Below are 18942 nucleotides of genomic sequence, written 5' to 3'. Positions count from 1 at the left end.
GTTGAACTCGTCTTGTGCTACTTGTATACGTTGAGGTTTGACATAAAAATGTTTCCATATCTGAAATCTGCCTCTCTAATTGTTCATTATCTTAGGTTTCATTTTCATCCTTAAACTTAGTTCTTCATTTGGAAGCTCTACTGTCCTTCATGGATTTTTTATCATCTGCTTTTCCATCCTCTGAACCTTCTAAGAAGGAATCGGAGCTGAAGCCACTTACGGGGGAGTCCAGGAGTATCATTGCGAAAACTGGTATTAACTTTTGAGTCATGGTTTAATACTTTCTATCTGAACTTTAATAATCATATAATAACATGTATTTTCAAGCTAAGATAACTGTTTATCACCTTTATGTTTTAGCTGCTTTGACAGATTAGGTTGGTTTCAAAAGAAAGCAGATTTTATCCCTATGGTATAATAGGGTAATTTAGTGAGAGATTTTAAATAAGTGTTTAATATTTACCACGTATTTATATTTGATTTCACTGCCTAGCTTTTATGTAAAATAAAGTTGTATATACTTTGCATTGATGTCTCTGTAACCTTCACTCCAGTGAAAGTGAGGAAGGAAGTAATTAAAATATGAACACAATCATGTGTAGTAACAAAGGCCCATTTTAGTCAGTCAGTTAAAACTACCTGGTGCTCAACAGTTTTCAGCTTTGCAAAACACAAAAGGAACAATCTCATGGAAGAGACAGACCCACTTTGGTTTCTAACCAAAAGTGTATTTAAGTCACATAGAGATATGGGCACATGCCACAATTTGTGCCGTGAAATATTAGATGTGGTGTAGCGTGAGTGAACATGTGCCTCTTTTTAAGCCAAATATGATTTTAATTATTTTTCTTTCATGTCATATGATGTGAGTATCTAACATGTGGTAATTTAATTTTCAGACCATTACCTAGTTGTATTATATTTATATTACTGGCATCTTTAAAGTGAAAACTGTTAGTAATATTAGATCTGATACAAGGATGAGATTTTTTTTTAACCAGGGAGCACAGCAGTATTTTTGCATTAAACTAGAGTAAAAGAGTTTTACCTTCTTCGTCTTTAATGTACTTGTTACATTAATATCCATGGAAATACTTACATAACATATACATACATACACACGCACACACACACAGTTGAAGAAATGAAAAAGCAATGTTTAAGTTCACAATAAACTACAAAAAATAGTAATCCAAAGAAACTATCTTCTAGTTATGCCAAACAGCTGTTTTTTATGGTTTGATTTTGCTACTTTAAATCTTAAAGGAAAAAAAAAAACCGTTTTATCATCTAGGTGATTAAGGACTGATGTCCCCATACTTTTACAGTTTTATAGGAAAAAGTGTTTCCTTCAGTCAAGACAAATCTCTAGGAAATTATATCTTAAATTTATCAATCAGGACCTAGACTAAAATAGATTAAGGGAATCCATTTGATTGTGATTTTTATACACATGTGCACAGACACAAATACACATTATAAAATAATTTTTTGTTTTTTTCTTAACTTTAGCCGTTTATGTTCATTTCTTATAGAAATTTTTTTAGGATTCTTCATGGAGAAACATAATATAATCTAGGGAAGTTGTCTCTATAGTTAATAAAATGTATGTGTCATAGTTAATAATACATATTTACTAAGTCATCACTATTTCAATTTTTCATGAAATATTTTTCTTTGATCTAATATATGATATGTAAAGGAGTTCCAAATCAAAATTTAGCTCTAATGGAATCTTAGAATTCTAATATAGGGGGTTTCCTTTTTACCCATAAGAAAAATTATAGTAAGGTTTCCATCTAGCAAAATTATACTTACAAGGTGCTAGTAAACGTTGCCTTTATTTTTAATTTGGATGGAAATATGCTACTTTCTGTCTGATTGGCATTTGAAAATTTATTTTAAAATAATATTAATTATATGTAATCTTAATGGAGACCTTTTTCGTTCTTCATAGTTGATAATGTACTTTTATTTTAGTGATTTGGGGATTATTTTATGTTATATCATCTTTGCACTTTGCTAATCACTAGAATTCTTTACTTTTCAGTATCCAGCAACACTTCTCAAGATGATGTGTTTGATTTAAAGGTCATAGCTGAATTAAATGCATTTAATGTCTTTGTCTGTGATCAGAAGTGTAATATTGCAGATATTAGAATACATGGTAAGTAATTTTTTCTTAGTGTAGGTATTTCTGTTTCTTTACATAGACCTTCAGGGAGAATGAGCTTGTTGCATGGTAGATTTCTCATGAGTTGTCTTTTGGTTTACTTATATAGAAGAGTCTTGCAAACTTTTCAGAGATGTGCTTTGAAATGTTAGAAGTAAATTTGTTATGATTCATGACTGATGTGAGACAGTCCTTATGTTTAAAAAATTTTTCAGAATAAGTCTAAGGCTTAATCTCATGTTCTGTTTGCATTTTCAGAATAATGTAACTTTAAACTGAAAAATGAATATCATAACATCTCACTGAGTAAAGAAAATGTCATTATCCTGTTTCCCTTGTCTTTTGTGCTTATATAGCGTCAGGAAAAGAAGTTTTTAAAAGAAATTTTTTAAGCTTTACTCATCATCAGCCTGATATAAAGATGAGTTCAGATTATACCATGGGTTCTGGAGCCAGCCTGCCAAGGTTCAGATTTTGGCTCTAACACTTACTGGCTGACCTTGAGCAAATTAATTAATGTTTCCGTGCCTGAGTTCCCTCTTCTGTAAAATGGAGATAGTTATAATAATTATTCATGGGATTGTTATGAGGATTAAGTTTACAAATTTACGTGTATTAAGAAAAGTGCCTGGTATGTACATAATAAGCAGTTAACAAGGGGTTAGAAAATCAGTTCCGTTCAACAAATGTTACTGAGTATCTATTTATGCATAGCATAATAATGATTTAGGTTCATTCTTGGGGCTTAGCTGTAGGCATTCTCTCATTCACTCTGAGGAGTGGTTTTAGAAATCATGCCTTTAGAAATTATGAGAATGACAAACATTTTTTTGGAGAGAAATTTTAAAAGATTGTGTTTTAGATACAGTTTACTGTAGAAAGAATAGTATTTATTCATCAAATTATATTTATGTTTAGTTTTCAGAGTAATAGTTTTCATTATATAATGTTTGTAAAATAACTGTTTAACAAATGTTAGGTGTTATCGTAAATGACCAATTCTGATCTTACTAATAATGCACAGGATACTTGTGTTTGGAGACCTGTGATTAATTTTCTTTGACATTTGATTTCTTTTGTTTTAAAATTTCCACAAAGTTTATGTATGAGGTGCTTCTAGCACTTAAAGATATTATAATCTTTCTTAGTGTCTCATACATAGAAGTTGTTACCTTTGGGACTTCCCTGGCGGTCCAGTGATTAAGACTCTGCACTTCCAGTGCAAGGGGCGCGGGTTCTACCCCTGGTTGGGGAACCAAGATCCCACATTCCCACATGCCACTTGGCGTGGCCAAAAAAAAAAAAAAGAAGTTGTTACCTTTAATATGTCTAATAGTGAGTGATTTTTATCTATTCTCTATCTTGGTAGTATATTATTGAACTAAAAACCACTAAATTAGTTCACTTGGATTAGGTGAAAAGTGTTGTGTTTCCCACAGGAATGGATGCCTCTATTTCTGTGAGGCCAAAGCAGACCGACATGTTTGCCAGACTTAAGGATATCATAGTTACGAATGTTGATTCGACTTCCATTCACAAAAAGGTAATTAAAAGATACGTTTCTATATTGAAATTTATTTTTGTTTTTTGGGGCTTGAGCTGCCTTTAATCATTTGTTCAGTGTATATTTATTATCTGTCATGTGTCAGGCATTTTGTTAGGGAGTAAGCGTGAATATGGTCATCATCTGCTTTCACAGTGTATATAGACTAGGTGATTTGTAAAAGTTATTTCTAACCAATTAAGTGATTGATATCTCCATTGATAAAACTTTTTTTATAGATATAGGAAAAAGTTATCGTCAAGTTAAATGTTTTTAACTAATAATTTGTTGAAGGTTGAATTTAAGTGATGCTTCTTTATATATCAAGGATTCTGTAATAAGGAAACTTTTTTATAATACAGTGATACAGCTCTTTTGATATAATAACCAGTTAATTTAATACTTTTAGGCCGTCTCTATTTTGGGAGATGAAGTCTTTAGGTTCCAAATGACTCTTTATCCAGACGCCACAGAAGGAAAGGCCTATGCTGATATGTCTAAAGTAGATGGCAAACTTACTCTCAAAGTGGGTTGTATTCAAATTGTTTATGTTCATAAATTCTTCATGTCTCTTTTGGTAAGTTTATTTTTTAAATGTATTTATTTCTCATTGACACCTAAGTATCTTTGCCTATACATCTGAACCTAGGTAGTCAAAATCTTTACTAATAGGGCTGTGTGCTAAACTCCCAAATGCTGAATAGAATATTACAATTAAGGAAATCCTTTACATGATGGATAACTAAATGAATTTCTGTTATCATTGTTTTGAACCTATGAATGATCATTCTTTAACATTTCCATAGTTATATATTTTGAAAGTACTTTCTGATGTTTTAATTAGGGCTTTTCAATGTTATTTGTTTTATGAGAGACCCTTAAAAGGTATTTAGCGAAAAGAATCTTTTAAGGAGGTCATCAGGCATTTGAAGGACTAATACTGGAACTTACAGCTTTTGATTATAATTATGATCAACAAGGCCATAAAATTCTTTTAATTATTTATTTCCATGTAAGTGTCATGAGCTGAAGAGTTTAATTTGCCTATGCCTCTTAGCAGGGCTGTTAATCAAAGCTTTTAAGTTATGGATTTCTACCTAAACCATCATGTTTTATTTTTCTGGAAAGTAATTTATTTGGAGGGGGGTTAGTTTAATAAACTAAATAAACCATTTGCGTTATTAATGGAAGAATATTGCTTCCAATTCTTTTCTCCATTGGGAAAAAATCTTTCTGTTTTTAGTTGAAATTGAGGTGAAAGGCGTCTCACTCTAAATAAAGAATTTTTGACTCTTATTAATGATTGCAAGATTGTAAACACTTCAGCACCTTTGCTCATGTTAGAGTACACTTAAGAAAAGAACCTTTAGAAATAAGCGGGCAAAACCTTAGTTTCTAAAACTAAGGACTAAAACTAATAGACTTTATTCCTATGACCTAGAGGTACAGAATTAAAGCAACTTTGGGAGATGTAAAGAGTTCTCCTTCATCTTTTTATTTAAATTTGAATTAAGATGACAACATTCGTGAGTACAAGGGATATTTTAAAAAGTATTGTTACCAAAATTTGTCAAAAAAACACATAATTCTGAAATACATAAAGTGAAAGTTAAAGGATTCTTTCCTCCACTTGTTAATTATCACAGAGTGAATCTTTCTAGACTTTACTCCATGCACACAGTCATAAATAACGTCTCTTTTATATCACCTCTTTTATTTAGTTTTTCTTTTTTAAAGTTTTTCCTTTTAAAAATAAATCCTGTTTTGGGGGAACTCTAAATACCAATATTTTCCAACAGAACTTCCTCAACAATTTTCAAACCGCCAAAGAAGCTTTGAGCACCGCTACAGTCCAGGCTGCAGAAAGAGCTGCTTCCAGCATGAAAGACTTGGCTGAAAAGAGCTTCCGCCTTTTGATGGATATCAACTTGAAAGCACCAGTTATTCTCATTCCTCAGTCTTCAGTATCACCTAATGCTGTTATAGCAGATCTGGGTTTAATCAAAGTTGAAAACCAATTTAGTGTAGTTTCTGTGGAACAGCATTCTCTTCCCCCAGTCATTGATAAAATGAACATCCAACTCACTCAGCTGAAGCTGTCCAGGTATAAATATATAATCCAATGGCAAATTACTTACTAGAGATAGAATTTTCATAAAACCTTTGCCAGGGGTAAAACACTCTAGTGATTTATAGTTCTTATTCCTTATTTCTTCTAATTATGAAACCTTGACTGTTGGTTTTTGGTTAGTGGTTTATGATGGTGGATCTCATAGAATCTACATTTTGTCTTACTAAATTTATAACGTGTTTTTTTCACTCTATAAAAACTTCCTATTATAAAATTATAGTTTACTCAATAATACTTAATTTAGATTTATTTTTGTTTATTTATTTGCTCTGCACATCGCTATTTTCATTTCTGTACAGAGACAAAGACTTCTTAAAATGTAATAAAATTTAAGATTTATTTCTCATTTCCAAACCTTGTCACATTTAGGAATTCTCAGTAAGATACCTAATGGATTATCAAATCCAAATGGGAAAGTGTTCGCTCTGTTGAAGGACAAGAGTAACTTATTTGGTGGTTCAAATGTTTGTTGGCAGGCAGGCTAGATAAGACTGTTATAATATGCTTGTTTAACTTCTAGGTTTGGTGAGTTTTTCCCTTTGAGTTTGGAGAAGTACTAATAACATAAACCTAAGGGCTAAGTAGAGTATCACTTTCTTTGTCCTCCAATTTTAGGAGGATGTAACATGTTTGTATGACGTTGGACTAGTTGCTATTAAATATCCTTGTGAAAGATAGTAAATAGTGTGATAGTCATACTTCATGAAATTTGTCTCTTTGAAATCAGCATTACGTAGGCTTTGTTTTACATAGCTCTGCATATAAACTTGAATTATTCTGATGCAGATTGATTTGTGAAAAGAAACATGTTCTAAAAGAACTCTGATAGCAGCCTTTAGTGTTTAGAAAAATGCTACGTGGAAACTGTTACACAATATGATAGTCTTCATTTTAAGATGTAGATTTTAGAAATGTAAAAATAAATTCTTATTTATCTTTCAGAACAATTTTGCAGGCTGGCTTACCACAGCATGACATCGAAATTTTAAAACCAGTCAACATGCTTTTATCCATACAGCGAAATTTAGCAGCATCATGGTATGTGAAAATTCCAGGGATGGAGATAAAAGGAAAACTAAAACCTATGCAGGTAAGTATATGTATAAAATACATGAAAATTGCTAGAGAGGCTTTTATCATTGATCACAGTGTAGTTCAAGTGGACATCAGAAGTGATAATACATTTAAAGGGAATGCTTTGTTAACTGAAAATGAAGTTATCCTAGTTTCCCACACTTTTCTTTATTTCACATTAATTGGATATTTGGTAAAACCAAGCAAGAACTCTGAGGTTAAAAGCTATGGAGTCTACAGAAAATATTATTAGTAATTTTAGAAAATTCTATTAAAGTTTTAAGGCAGTTAAATTATAAGACACTGTAAAGTGATATTTAGATACCACATTCAAAGCACCTTAGTAGTATTTTTAATGTATAGAAGCACTCTTTTATAGAAAAGTAGACATTTTCAATAGGTGAATATGTTTATTTGGTAAGCATATAAACAGCAATACTTTTTTTTTAAACATCTTTATTGGAATATAATTGCTTTACAATGGTGTGTTAGTTTCTGCTTTATAACAAAGTGAATCAGCTATACATATACATACATCCCCCTATCTCCTCCCTCTTGTGTCTCCCTCCCACCCTTCTTATCCCCCCCCCACCTAGGTGGTCACAAAGCACCGAGTAAACAGCAATATTTTTAATACTGTAGTTAGCAGGTCATATGTAGGCTCACAGGAAGAGATGATACTGGTCGAAGATGGTCATGGAAGTGTAGGAATCTTATGGTTCTTGTGCGCCTGTGTGTGAAACTGTTGAAGCCAAACAGTAGGGGATAGGGAAAGGGAGGGGGTGACTGAACAGAATGTGTGAAAGACAAATAAAAATTTAGTAGTTTATGGTTTTTGATGTGTGTGATTATTTCAGAGTTAGTTCTAAGATTAAACAAGAAGGGTCAAAGGAGCAGAGTCCTACTGGGGAAGATGTTAAAATTGAAGTTTGTTGTAGGAATGAAAGATCCCTATCTGTAGTATGAGTAGATATGATATATGAAGAAGAACATCTGTTCAGGGTATTGATAGAGACTTTTCTATTCTGGAATATGAGACTGTTCTCTTAAATTCTCCCTTGCTAAGATTAGCTCCCAGAACTAATATTTGATCCTTTTCAAATATTAGGAGGTGGTGAAGTTAGCTGTTCTTCAGGCAGCTGTGATATCTTGGTTGGTGTCACAAGTGGGAATGAATATACAAAGAAGTCCTAGGGAGTTAAAGTGACATCTGTTATCTAAGGACTGGGGCTTGGAGCAAATAAGAAATCCCTGGTCATTGTCTCTTGCTAAAATATCTCCCCAGTTTCATTTAGGCTGGGAATCAGGCAATTTCCTTGGTGATAGGGACCTAATTTGAGGGACATAGGGTACTCTGATGTTCAGAAGAAAAGATGCTGTGAATGTATCTGTGTGAATTTGTGTTTAGGTACTTGAAAAAGGCCTTTTGGACCACTATATGTGTAGGGGAAGTGTACAAAAGATGGAAGGATTAAAAGGTTTAATGGATCTTAGCAACCAGCAGCATCTTTGTTCTAGCAGCTTCCTGTTGTTGTGCAGCCACTCATGAGGTAGATGATATTATTCCTATTTTAAACATTAAGAAACTTGAGTTAGGGACTTCCCTGGTGGCGCAGTGGTTAAGAGTCCATCTGCCAATGCAGGGGACACGGGTTCGAGCCCTGGTCCGGGAATATCCCACATGCCGCGGAGCAACTAAGTCCGTGCACCACAACTACTGAGCCTGCGCTCTAGAGCCCAGGAACCACAACTACTGAGCCCACATGCCACAACTACTCAAGCCCGCATGCCTAGAGCCCATGCTCTGCAACAAGAGAAGCCACCGCAATAAACCCTGAGGAGCCCGCACACTGCAACGAAGAGAAAGCCCGCCTGCAGCAACACAGACCCAACGCAGCCAAAAAAATAAATTTATTTTTTTAAAAAAAAATTTATTTTTAAAAAAAATAAATTTATTTTAAAAAAAAAAAGAAAAGAAACTTGAGTTAAGGAGGCTAAGAAACTTAGCCAGTAGCACAGCTTGAAAGTGGTATTATTGATACAGATCTGCCTGACTCAAAAGCTCTTGCTTTTTTTTTTTTTTCCTTTTTGCCACATATCCCCTTTTATAAAGGTTGGAGATTAGCAAGATACTCATATCCTGGTCTGTGTTTTGGTTTTTAAAAATTCTTTGTAGATGCATTTGTTATTCTAAAGAGGCATCATCTTGATAAGTTAAATAATCTAAGTCTGTGCAGATGCATATGTACTGAGAATAAGAGCTGCGTTGCAGGGCTTCCCTGGTGGCGCAGTGGTTGAGAATCTGCCTGCCAACGCAGGGGATATGGGTTCGAGCCCTGGTCGGGGAAGATCCCACATGCCGCGGAGCAGCTAAGCCTGTGTGCCACAACTACTGAACCTGCGCTCTAGAGCCTGTGAGCCGCAACTACTGAAGCCTGTGCGCCTGGAGCCGGTGCTCTGCAGCGGGAGAGGCCACCGCAGTGAGAAGCCCACGCATCGTGACGAAGAGTAGCCCCCGCTCACCCCAACTAGGGAAGGCCCGTGCGCAGCAACGAAGACCCAACGCAGCCAAAAATAAATAAATTAAATTAAAAACAAACAAAAAAGAGCTGCATTGCAGGAGAGCATCTTTTTCCTTCGTGGTGGAGACTGGAAACTGAACAGCGTTCTTCCTGTATTGAGTTTGGAGGAGAGTAAATAATGTGGAGGAGAAATCCGGTAGTGGATGAAAAGAGAGAGAAGCAGAATGGAGATGAGGAACTAGGGAGAGGGGAGAGGGACACAGGTCCAGGAACAGGACAAGATAGATAGTAGCAGTTAAGGCAGGAAGAAGGGAGTACCGGAAGTAGGGGCTTGGATATGAGTGGAGGCAGATGCGTGTTTACACACAGGAGTAATGTCTAATACTATGAAATGAAGTACTTTTATCCTGGTATTCATGGTCCCAACTTGCTTTTTTTTTTTTTTTTTTTTAGTTAGCTGTACAATTAGTTAATTTGAGGGACCATAAATTAAGACATAGATATTATATATTGCATTTTTTATTACTTTGTATTAACAACAGCCTATTGTTGCTTTCTAGGTTGCTCTCAGTAAAGATGACTTAACGGTTTTAATGAAAATTTTGCTGGAGAATCTTGGAGAAGCTTCTTCACAGCCAAGCCCTACACAGTCTACCCAGGAGGCTATAAGAGTAAGAAAAGACGTTTCCAGTAGACCTGACCACCTCAAAGGTATAAACTGATGGAGATTTTTGCTTTGATTATAGAGAAAAATTAGTGTTAATGCCATATTTATACTTAGTGTTGTTTTTAGTTGTCCAGCATAATGTGGTGTGAACTGATCCAGTATTGTATTATTTACTGTGGAAAATCAGCTGGGGCTGCCTTGAAGCTCCCAGGGGAAGGAGATAGGCTCATTGCTCTAAAGGGAGGGCCCCCCTCTTATTGCCTGCATGATGCATATTTGCCCTTTATTTGTGAAAGGTGAGTTTGTCCAATTCAAGGGGCACTGAGGTGGTGTACTTTGAGAAAAAGCAAAGTAGGCATGCAGCATAGTAAGGTCCCAGACTAATTGAGAGAAAAGGACCTTGGTGTCCTACTCAGATGACTGCTCCATAAAAAAGGAAGGTATTCTTGTTTAGTAACAGCATTACTTATCTGGCTTTAGTGGGGAGTGTGATATAGTCAGATACATAAGGGAGTTTCCCAGATTATTAAAATTGAATCTTTCAAAAGCGCTGAACCTTTTAAATTCAGCCGTTTTTAAAAGATAATTTTTCTAAAATATAAGGTTTCTTTTTACTTTCTTGAACAATTATATAGAATAACTTTATAATTGCACCCTTTTCATCATTTAAAATCGTTACGTGAATATCATATGTTTTATTTTAGTCTGTGAATAGGTTAATATTTCCATGGCTAAAAAGAGATGAAGTGTTCCTTGTCCATATAATAAATGGCCCCAGACTGCTGTGCTTTTATAACGCTCAGGTCATCAGCTGTTACTTACGACAGCAGTCGGTAAAACCGCCGGTTAATAACGCTGTACCAGCACTGCTTCACCTATAGTTAGGTCCGGTGTGTTTTGAAATCACAAAACAAATGACTAGAGCAGTGTGAAAAATAAGGTTTTTCGTTCAGGATAGTTAAGAGTACTACATGAGTTTAGTGAGGTCAGCATCTTCTCCCAGGTTTAGTTCATGCCACTGTATAGACAAATTCTAGATAAGTAGGCTGTAGCTCTGGTTAGACAGGAACTATGTACACATGAATAAACTGTAGCAGGCAAGCTTTATGTGATTAACGATCTCATTATGTTCAGCTGTGGTCAATTTGTGCCTCTGGTTCAGGCTGTACGGTTAATGTGGTACTTGGGAAAACTTGTGAGTTCAGATGAAAAAGCTACAAAGATGATGAAGATTGGAATGTAAATTATTTTCAGGAAAGGTAAAGGAAAAAACCCTAGAGCTTTCCAACTTGGAGAAGCCTTTATCTGGTTAAAGTTATGCAGTGTTTACTCTTCCAGTAACTTGTACAGTAAGAATAGACTTTCCTATAAATGACCAAAAGAATAGAATCAATCTCCAAAAGAGACTGCAGAATCACTTTGTAAGAGTGATTGAAAGCAATATCTATTGTTCTTTGTCTAAAAAGTTTCTGCCTAAAGATGAGGCGAGAGACTGAATTACTTGTCGAAGTCTCTTTCACCTCAGAATTCCGAAGGCTCCCTGTCCCAAATTATATTTGAGCTCTCTGCGACTCTGCTTTTGAATTACATTCTATTCTTCTTGTAAAGGTAATGGATTGGGTGATATAGGTAATTAAAGATAGTGAGACATGAACTACACTAGCAGAGGATCTTTTACTGACTAGCTGTCTGTTGTAGGACAAAGTATTTTACTTTTCTCTACCTCCAATTTCATAATCTCTTGAGAATGGCTTGTAACCAGTTAAGTGAAATGCTTTGATAATTATAAACTATAATGAAGTAGTCTTGCTCTCGATGGGCTTTTTAAAAAAAGTTGTCTCGATACTCTTTGCAAGGCCCTCTCTCTTTTTATTTTTAATGTAGATAGTCTGGCTCTGTCACTTTGCCCTGTATTAAATATATATGGAATACATGCCATTTTTGTTAATTGTCTCATAATGATTTAAAGAATCCTTGAAAATATGATATAAATTTAGAATCTTAGCTTTTAAAATATGTATAAAATCATATACATACTTAAAAGCTTTTTAATTTTCATATTTATGTTTGAACCATCAGAACAAGAAGATGGGACAGACTCAAAGCTTTCTTTGGACCAGAATGTCACTCTCCAGTTTGACTTTCACTTTGAATCTCTTTCTATTATACTTTATAACAATGATCCCAGCCAGGTATGTAGTTAATGTCTGCATCTAGGAATACGTCTTTAGCTCTTGATATTCAGTTTTAGAATGTTGTCATTTTTTTGATGTGACTTTTCTTCTCACAATTGATGTGTCTGTTAAATTCTATTTGGCTTAGAGAATATGCATTGGTCTTGCTCTCTGCTTTCACTTTGTTAGTTTTTAAATTTTTTTTAATTTTTAAAAATATTTAGTTTATTTTTATTTTTGGCTGTGTTGGGTCTTCATTGTGGCATGCAGGATCTTTTTGTTGCAGCACACGGGCTCTTGCAGCGCGTGGGCTTCTCCCTAGTTGTGGTATGCAGGTATTCTCTTCTCTAGTTGTGGCGCACAGGCTCCAGGGCATGTGGGCTCTGTAGTTGTGGAGCACGGGGTCCGGAGCACGTGGGCTCAGTAGTTTGCGGCACGCGGGCTCTTTCATTGAGGCGCGTGGGCTCTTTCGTTGAGGCGCGTGGGCTTAGGTGCACCGTGGCATGTGAGATCTTAGTTCCCTGACCAGGGATGGAACCTGCGTCCCCTGCATTGGAAGGCAGATTCTTTGCCACTGACCCACCAGGGAAGTCCCAGTGTTTTTAATCTTACTAGGCCAAGGAAAAGTTCTTACTTTTTTCCAAGTAATATCAGCACTAAAACACTTAAACCTATCTCTAGGAGAAGAATTTTATATATGAATAATTAATTATATGTACAATTTTATTATGTAGCTAGATATATATGCATATTTAACTAAGGAAAATAATTTAGTAGTGGCTTTGGAACCTTAGAGGATTATTTTTAAATTCATGATTATCCACGATATATAAGCATTAATTATGTTTCTCTTGAATAAATTTTATATGTAGTAGATACATATTAAGGATACTGATGAGTGAATTGAGGAACCAGGGTCTAGTGCCATTATGATTTGAACCACATAATGTGTAATTGATAGTTCAGAAAGCTATTTTTTTATTATATAAGTAGTATCTTCTAATAAATGTTTTTGATTATATCAATTAATATCTCATATCATAATACTCATACATATAGTACCCATAATATGCACTGATTATAAGTATCTGTTGTTTTTGTCCATTTATATGTTTTCTTATGTTTTATATTGTTTTCTAAATGTTATACAATATTCATGTATTGTTATTTTTGGGCCTTGGGCTAGTGTCTGTCATTTGTGCAATGGACTGCCTTAATTTCATTTTTTTTTCAAATTTTATTGAAGTATAGATGATTTACAGTGTTGTGTTAATGTCTGCTGTATATCAAAGTGATTCAGTTATACATATATATTCTTTTTTTATATTCCTTTCCATTATAGTATATCACAGGATATTGAATATAGTTCCTTGTGCTATATATACAGTAGGACCTTGTTGCTTATCCATCCTGTATATAATAGTTTGCATCTGCTAATCCCAAACTCCCAATCCATCCCTCCCCCTTGACAACCAGAAGTGTGTTCTCTTTATCTATGAGTCTGTTTGTGTTTCGTAGATATGTTCATTTGTGTCATACTTTAGATTCCACATATAAGTGATATCACATGGTATTTGTCTTTCTCTTTCTGACTTACTTTGCTTAGTATGGTAATCTGCAGGTCTATCCATGTTGCTGCAAATGGCATTATTTCATTCCTTTTTATGGCTGAGGAGTATTCCATTGTATACATGTACCACATCTTCTTTATCCATTCATCTGTTGATGGAAATTGAGGTTGTTTCCTTGTCTTGGCTATTGTGAATAGTGCTGCTGTGAACATAGGGGTGCATGTATCTTTTCGAATTATATTTTTGTCTGAATATATGCCCAGGAGTAGGATTGCTGGATCATATGGCAACTCTATTTTTAGTTTTTTGAGGAACATCTATACTGTTTTCCATAGTGGCTGCACCAATTTACAGTCCCACCAACAGTGTAGGAGGGTTCCCTTTTCTCCACACCCCCTCCAGCATTTGTTATTTGTAGACATTTTAATGTTGGCCATTGTGACTGGTGTGAGGTGACTGCCTTAATTTCTAATGTTTAATGTTAAAAAAAAGATCAGAAAATGACATAATGGAGAATGAACAGTTAAATGGATTCTTCATTTTAATTAAGGTACCTATCATTCTACTGGTTTCTCAGCCTTAGAATCTTGGTGTCTTCTTTTACTTCCTTCTTTGTAGACCTTCTTTATTCATTTAGATAGAGTACTGTCAGTTTTTTCTTTGAGTGAACATTTGTTCTTTCCTGGCAGTTTTCACTGCTGCTTTATTTGAAACTTCTTAGCTCGCACGGTACTGCAGTGGCTTCCTTGTTTGTTGCTCTTTTTCCTTTCATCCATCCTAGACATTGGCACAAGCCAGTTTCTTCAATTAATCTTATGTAGCGGTTTACAACTTCCCATTATACTTAGAAAGCATTCAGTGTTATGTGAATTTTAACTTATTAAAAAAATTCATTGGCTCCAAATTGTCTACATCAGTAACCATATCACAAACGCTATTATATTGTGATCAGTAGATGTGTCATTGGTCATTTCTATTAATAGTTACAGATCACAAGTTTGTGAATTATTTACATTTTTGTAAATTAAAGGCATTCCAAGTTTTCCAATAATAATTTCATTCTGACCCACTTACACGCATTGTACTCTTTTGAGTGAGAGAATATAGGGAGTTATAACCAGTGTGCCAAGAATTGCCCATCACCAGTACCCTTATATCAATGCCATGGTCTGTAGTGAGCAATTATGACTGAACTGATAATCTTTACTTCCCCGAATTTTTTTTTTTTTTTTTGGTTGGTTGATTGGGTTTTGTTCTTTTAATGTCTCGGCACACCTACAGAATTTGGAGCTATGTATTATGGTGAAATAAAGATTGACGTCCTTTTTCCTTAAAGTTTAAATATTTGGTTTAGGATTTGAGACCACAATTAGACCTCCACGTTTCTTTCCAGACATCATTCCCTACCTTTCTTTTATTGGAATATTTAAGCCTGAGATTCCAGTCTGTACCTTGTGCCCTCAGAGCATCTTGAATTGTTTGCTCATGTTTTTTCCCCATCTAGAATCTCTTCTACCACTAGTAGCCTATCTGGTTCCACTCAGTCTCTCAGGCTCAGTTAGTTCTCAACCTTCTTCATGAATTTTTCCCAGCCCACAATGATCTCTTTGACCCTATGAGCTTTTGCTGTTTATATTCTTTACCTAATCACTTAATATCCTTTGTGGAATATGGGAAGATATAAGTCTGAATAAATAAGTGACGATATATCATTTTTTAATTATTTACAACTTACAGCATCTCCTTGGGATGTTCCTTGTAATGTATTTCTATTGTATTTTTTTCAATTAGAGTATAAGCTCACTGAGATCACCTACCATGCCTTATCCTTTCTCATAAAGCCTTTAGTTCCTCTCACAGAGTGTTTTACAGAAGAGCTCATTAAGTATTGGGTTGGCCAAAAAGTTCGTTTGGTTTTAAGTAAAAATAAAAGGCCTTTTTCATTTTCACCAAGAACTTTATTGAACAGTGTATTCATTAACCAAACGAACATTTTGGCCAAGCCAATATTTGTAAGTTAGCATGATTGATTGACAGTTTCCTGGGTTGTTTTTATTTGCATTGAATTGTAAATTAGAAATTTTTATGTATTAACCCTTGTTGAAGATCAGCACACACACTTATATATTTATTTGTATGTGCACATACAGTCACAAACATGCATATTATTCTTTGTTCCAGTTTTAATGCCCAGACTTTAAAAATTTGTGGTATGGATTTGCTTTTAACCTCTGAGTTAAGAAATATGTTTAAAAGTAATTACGTAACACCTGAAGATAATTTATTCTTTTGCTTGAAAAATATACCACAGGAATCCAAACTTTCATTTCATAATGACAGTTTCCGGCTTGGTGAACTCAGACTACATCTTATGGCCTCTTCAGGGAAGATGTTTAAGGATGGCTCAATGAATGTCAATATTAAACTTAAGACATGCACCCTTGATGATCTCAGAGAAGGAATTGAGAGAGCAACATCAAGGTTTGTCATCTCTGAATTTGCCGCACATTATATAAGGTTGACATTGTACTTGGCATTGCTACCAGGCATTGATTTCTCAGCTTAAGATTGTCAGAAGGGGTCTTTTGATCATCCTTTTGGGGATTCTGTTCCTTGGGATTATCAAAAGAGGTCTTTGGTCATATTTCAGTTTGAAGTGCATCAAGAAGTAGTGCTAATTTCAGGTTCAGTTGCTTTAAATTTTGAATAAAGGGAAGTTTAATAATAAAATAGAGTATTGTCTTAAAAGTGGGAACTAAGAAACTGTAAGAATTTTAATAGTTAAATCCACATGGGGTGGAATATATATATATTTTTCTAAATTGTTCACAGTAGGCAGAATCTTCTTTTCAAAAAAGCCTTAAAGTTATAGATCTTTCTTTTGTTTTATTTTGTCTATATATTTTAAAACAGTTTTGTGAAATTTCTTTAAAAGTTTTAGTAGATCAACTATACTTTAAAAAGACCCTACAGGATTAAAAAAAAAAAAAATGGAATCCCTAATTTTCACATTATCAACTCATTTTTGAAAGATTAATTTATATCACCCTACTATAAAGTGAGAAACATGCAACTTCAATAGCCTAATTATATTTTTATTCCTTTCCCAAATAATGAGATGCATAATATTTTTGTCCTTGTTGTTTTTTGGAGAAAAACTATTCTGCTGTTTGAAGTTGGACCCGTTGAATATGTATTGACTACTTGTGAGCCCTTTGTTTTTCTAAGAGATGAATAAATGAGGAAAGAGTGCTATCATGCAACCAGCTTTTCTGATTTGCAAATTTCATGTCTTGGGGTAGCAGTCTAGGCAAGGGTGATAAAGGCCGTCCTTCTGTTTCATAGTGTGCTCTTTGCAGTGCACATGAGGATGTGTGGGAATTATTATATCATTGCAGACGCTTGATGAACGCTGCCTGATTTGAATCACATTAAATAATTTGGGAGTCAATTGTATAGGATGATCTTTGGAGACAAATTCTTTCAGGGAGGTTTTATTTTGTAAAATAATATAAAGAGGTTGTCTTTTAAATTTTGTGGCACCACATTAATGTGTTTTGTCAATTGCCAAACTTCCTTTCAGCAGTCATTGATTTGTTTTTCTAGTATTGCATTATAATTATAAAGTATTCTATAATTACTTATTATCATGAACCTTGCTGTGGAGATTAGGAGACCATGTCTTGGTTGCTGATTAGCTAATTAGACTCAAGTTAACACTGATCTGTTTTCTATTCACAGATTGGAAACTGAAAGGTGAAAGAAAAATGATTAAAATGTATAGGAAATTTTTCGTCTTTTTAATTCTTTTAGCGGAAATAAAATAATGAATGTACATATTTTTTCAGAATGATTGATAAGAAGAATGGCCAAGATAACAACAGTTCTATGATTGACATAAGTTACACACAAGACAAGAATGGAAGTCATATTGATGCTGTTCTTGACAAGCTGTATGTTTGTGCCAGTGTGGAATTTCTGATGACTGTGGCAGATTTCTTTATCAAAGCTGTACCTCAGAGTCCAGAAAATATGGCTAAAGAATCACAGATTCCACTGCGACAGACTGCCTTAGCAAAAATCAAGATGGAGAAAGGTTAGCAGAATTTATCTGTCAACTTGTATATTTTACCAAAATTACAAACTGGAAAAAAGAGAAATGGAGAATTTAAGAATGTAAAATTACTCTTTCAAATTTAAATGCATTCAGCAGAAAAACCTTAGTAAGCATAGATTTTTTTAAGAGAGAGGTGGAGTAAAAATATGTATCGGATCAGGCACCAGGAAACCTCTGCTCTGGTTCCAACTCTGCCATTAACATTTCTCTACCCATCCAGAAATACAGCCTGTTTTATAAAAAGGGAATCTTTTATTCAAAGAAAATATTTGGAAGAATTAAATCATATTGAAGAGCAATTAAACAGCTGAAAGCAGAGGGTGGGAGTATTGGAGGACCCAACATGGCACCCCTGGACATCACCTTAGATTCCTTAAAGTTAGCAGAGGGTTTGCGCAGGTCTGGTCTCCGTGTATGCTGATGCCACTCCCTGACCCGTAAACCATTTATTCCAGCATTGCAAAGTAGATCAGTGATTTCCTCTGTTAAATTGTGATTGTCTAAGGTCAGGCATTTTTCTCTCTAATGTGTAACTCAGCAAGATTGGAAAACTGCCGTTTACTGGCAAGGTCAGAATTTTATTTTTCCATTTACCTTTCTTAAACAGTAATCATGTGATATCTCTATTCATATATGCATGTAATGTATTTTTACTATAGATTGTATGACACTAACTGTAGACTTGCGGGTGAAATCAAGGCAGACAAGTAATAATGGCCTGTGTACTTATCAGGGTCTCCTGTCCTCTTCCTGATACTCCCCTCGCCTGTTTTCCCTTCCTTGCTCCTGCAGCATAACATAGGACACGCTCAGACGTGTACACACATGCATCGCATATATGCGTTAATTCTGACAAAAGGAACTTCAAAACAAGATGATTTCTGCTAGGTCAAAGTGGGAGTGATCTTCTTAACAACAGGGGTCAAGATTGCATTATCCCACGTAATCAGCATTTGTTAATAATCATTTA

General features: G+C 34.7%; 1 protein-coding gene across 6 annotated transcripts in view; it reads left to right on the top strand.

Annotated features, from left to right (window-relative positions):
• Window positions 1–18942, top strand: part of VPS13C (vacuolar protein sorting 13 homolog C) — a 182326-nt gene that overhangs the window by 103412 nt on the left and 59972 nt on the right. For all 6 annotated transcript variants that reach the window (XM_082444517.1, XM_082444513.1, XM_082444514.1 and 3 more), the window contains 10 exons: window positions 96–252; window positions 2051–2167; window positions 3613–3716; window positions 4126–4293; window positions 5516–5820; window positions 6790–6937; window positions 10004–10154; window positions 12190–12302; window positions 16167–16336; window positions 17704–17951. In XM_082444517.1, the coding sequence (XP_082300643.1) occupies window positions 96–252; window positions 2051–2167; window positions 3613–3716; window positions 4126–4293; window positions 5516–5820; window positions 6790–6937; window positions 10004–10154; window positions 12190–12302; window positions 16167–16336; window positions 17704–17951 (1681 nt within the window). The remainder of the gene's footprint in view (window positions 1–95; window positions 253–2050; window positions 2168–3612; window positions 3717–4125; window positions 4294–5515; window positions 5821–6789; window positions 6938–10003; window positions 10155–12189; window positions 12303–16166; window positions 16337–17703; window positions 17952–18942) is intronic.

This window comes from Balaenoptera physalus (genome assembly GCF_965194825.1).
Source record: "Balaenoptera physalus genome assembly, chromosome: 2".
Classification (NCBI taxonomy): Eukaryota; Metazoa; Chordata; class Mammalia; order Artiodactyla; family Balaenopteridae; genus Balaenoptera; species Balaenoptera physalus.
The sequence above is the reverse complement of the archived record's forward strand: the minus strand, read 5'-3'. Positions and strand labels throughout refer to the sequence as shown.